At 52.7% G+C, this 3,415-nt stretch overlaps 1 protein-coding gene across 3 annotated transcripts in view; it reads left to right on the top strand.

Annotated features, from left to right (window-relative positions):
- The window catches only part of PI4KB (phosphatidylinositol 4-kinase beta), a 12,552-nt gene that overhangs the window by 4,187 nt on the left and 4,950 nt on the right, over positions 1-3,415 (top strand). For 2 of the 3 annotated variants that reach the window (XM_042020287.1, XM_042020288.1), the window contains one exon: positions 826-870. The exons of the other annotated variant lie outside the window; for it this stretch is intronic. In XM_042020287.1, the coding sequence (XP_041876221.1) occupies positions 826-870 (45 nt within the window). The remainder of the gene's footprint in view (positions 1-825; positions 871-3,415) is intronic. 3 annotated transcript variants of the gene reach the window in all.

Here is a 3,415-nt window from a genome sequence, read left to right as displayed (position 1 = left end):
CTTTGGGATTCATCCCAGAGCTGCTCTGGGGCCGTGGTTGTCCTTTGGGATTCATCCCAGAGCTGCTCCAGGTTTGGGCTTGTGCTCCAAGGCTCAGGCAGCAGCCCCGAGGTAAATTCAGGATGTTCCCGTGGGAAAAGGTGTTCTGGGACTGGGGCTGTGCTCCAAGGACATGGTCATTCCTTGGGATTCATCCCAGAGCTCCTCTGGGACTGGGGCCGTGCTCCAAGGCTCATCCTGCTGGGAAATGCTGTTCCAGGCAGGTGGAAGTGCCTTGGGGTTCATCCCAGAGCTGCTCCAGGTTTGTGGTTGTCCTTTGGGATTCATCCCAGAGCTCCAAGGCTCATCCTGCTGGGAAAGGGATCTCCAGGGAGGTGCTGAAATCAGGGATAAACTGGAATCTAGGGAAGGAAAAAAAGGTGGATTTGGTGCTGGAAAGAGGCTGATCCGAGGTCAGAAATCCAAGGAATTTGGAGCTGGATCCCTCCTTGTCCTTCTGGGGCGGGATAATGAATCCCAGAGGAGGAAAACCGGGAAAATCCTGGGGGTTTTGTGGGAATTTAGCACTCGGATCTGCTCCGGTTTGATCCCATCCCGCTTGAGATCCATGGAATTTTCCCTCCTGGAATTTCTCTCTCCCAGATGGGAAAATCAGCAGAATTCCAACAGGATGGGACCAAAAAAAAATCTGGGAATTGCTGGAAGTGAACCTGGAGCTAAACTTTGCTTTTTCTCCCCCTTTTCCCTTCTCCTTCCTCTCTTCCCTATGGAAAAAATTCCCAAAAAAAACCTGCCACCGATCCCCCCTTTTCCTGCCTTTCCCAGGAATTCTCCTCGAGTACGGAAAGCCTGGATAAGTCCCTGGCTCCCGTAAGTTCCGTTCCCGTGCCGGAGGCTCCCTCTTCCCACAGCAGCATTTCCTCAATTCCACCCCTCTGGAATTGCCCGGCATTCCCCAAATATTCCCCAAAAAATCCCGGGATCGCCGCCACGGCGTTTCCCACCCAAAACGCCCTCGGAATGGGAATTCTGGGAAAATTCTCCCGTTCCGATTGGGATAAAATAAAGGAAAATCCCCCTTTTCCCACCGAAATCCATCCGGGAATGAGGAGATTCCCGCTTTTCCAGCCGTGCCCATTGCAGGTGGAAGAGGAAATGCTGTTTCCTTGGAATTTGGCTCCCGAAATTCTTGGCCGGATAGGATTCATTCGCTTTTTTTTTTCCCTTGGTTTTTTTCCAACCGATCATTCCTTGATTTATTCCTTTAATTCCTTCCTTTTTTTTTTCCGTGAGAATTCCAATCGAATCCCGGCGTTTTCCCTGATTTTTCTCTCCCGAATGAGCCCTTTTCCCTTTTTTTCCATTCAATTTTTGGAATCCACGGCATCTCTCCCTCCTCTCTTCCCGCTGGGATTCCCAGTGGGAATGTGTAGTCCATGATTTCCTCCAGCGTGAGGATTTTTGGGAAGAATTCCAGCTTTTTTTTAGGCTTTTTCAGGAATTCCTGGATGCCAGCCCAGCTCTCATCCTGCTGGGAATTCACGGGGATCATTCCCGCGCCTGGATTTGGGAATATTGTTGGGATTTTATCCCAAATTCCAGCCTCGTCCTTCTGTTCTTTCCCAATCCCAGTGGTTTTTAGGGATAATGGGGTTGTGGGAAGCTCCAAGCCCCGAATTCCCACCCAGAATTCCAGGAATTCCTTTATTTCCACCCATTCCTGCTCCTCCCAGCCCAGCCAGTGGCTCCTCTCTGGGGTTTTTTTGGGAATCCAAAACATCAGTGGCAAACAGGGATAATTCCTCTTTCCTTGTGGAATGTTTTGCTGGAATGGGAAGCTTTGCTGTGGGAGGGATCCTTGGGAATGGTGGGATGAGGAATGGGAGGAAGAGGGATTTTCCCAACCCCTCTGCCTGGAGGATCCAAGATCTCCAAGTTTCCCACCGGACTCAGAATTCCAGAGGCTCCGAACAGATCCTGGAGCTGCTGGGATATTCCCAAGTGTTGGAAAAGATCCTTGGGAAGCGTTTTGGGATCCCCGGAAAAGACGGGAATGAAAAATTCCCCCGGCTCGAGGCGGGGCTGATCCAGAGGGATCCCTGGGCTCATCCCAAATCCCCACCAGCGGGAATTCCTTGGGATATCCCGGTGGGAAAAGCATTTCCTGATATTCCGAGGGGACAGCATCCATGGAAAACCTGGATGGGAGGAGCAGGAATATCAGAACCACCGGAATTCCATGGGAAAAGCCGGGCAGAGGGGACGGAAGCATCCGCGGAATATCCCGGTTTTTGCAGGAATGGGATTCAGTCCATGGAGGGGAAGGGATTTTTGGGATCCAGCCGGGATCAGGAACCTCTGGAATATTCATCCCGTGCCTGGAGCGAGGTGGGGGCAGGGAAGCCGAGTGTTATCCCAGAATTCCTGAGGAATTTTTGGCCGTGGACTACAAATCCATCGGATTCCCAGCCGGGAATCCCCATCCCGATCCTTCTTTCCCTGATTTTTCCCGATCCCTTTCTTTCCCAATCGGCCATTCCCGATTTTTCCGGCGTTTTCCCTTGCTCCCCTCTTCCCGATCCGTGGCTTTTTGCATGCGCCTTTTCCAGCATGATCGGAGCGCTCGGTGATCCCGAAAATCAGCCCTTGGTTGTTCCCGGATTTTAGGAATGTGGAGTGGAAATTCGGGATCGATGCAGGAGGGGCTCCTGCATCCAAAGGGAAATCCCAAATCCCGCTGGGATGGGATGGTCAGATTGAGGGCTGGGGGCGGGATCCTCCTGGATTCCAGGGATCCGGATCCTGCCAAATCCCGGGAATCCAGAGGGTTGGGAGTGAGGATCTCCCAGGGAGCTGGAAAATCCCAAATCCTGGGAATCTGGAGGGTGATCCAGAGGGATGGGAGTGAGGATCCTCCCAAATCCTGGGAATCCAGAGGGACCGGGAGATCCCGCTGGGAACGTTGGCTCTGGAATTCCGGGGAGGATTTTCCGGACAGCACAACGGGAGGGGGGAAGGGAAAACGCTGGGATCCTGCTCTGCCGGTGGATGGGATCCCAAATTTCTGGGATCCGGGAGGAGGGAGGGGTGGGAAGAGGGAAGAGAATCCTTTGGAATGGGATGGGATGAAGACATTTCCCTCTGGAAAAGGGAAGGGCGGGAATTTGCTCCGGCAGCACCTCCATTTTCCTCCTTTTTCCCAAACCTTTTGCTTTTCATCCCAACCTTTCCCAACCCTTTTCCAGCCAGTCCGGGGTGGGAAGAGGGAAGGACGAGGAGCAGGGAAGAGCAGGAATTCAATCCCAGTGGAAAAGCCCCGGCATCACCTCCACTTTTCCTCCTTTTTTCCCCAAAGTTTTTATTTCTCATCCCAACCCTTTCCCAGCCCTTTCCCAGCCCTTTCCCAGCCCTTTCC

Source organism: Corvus kubaryi, unplaced genomic scaffold (assembly GCF_017639235.1).
Source record: "Corvus kubaryi isolate FWS band 111438036 unplaced genomic scaffold, C.kubaryi_AGA036_p1.0 36938, whole genome shotgun sequence".
Lineage (NCBI taxonomy): Eukaryota > Metazoa > Chordata > Aves > Passeriformes > Corvidae > Corvus > Corvus kubaryi.
The sequence above is the reverse complement of the archived record's forward strand: the minus strand, read 5'-3'. Positions and strand labels throughout refer to the sequence as shown.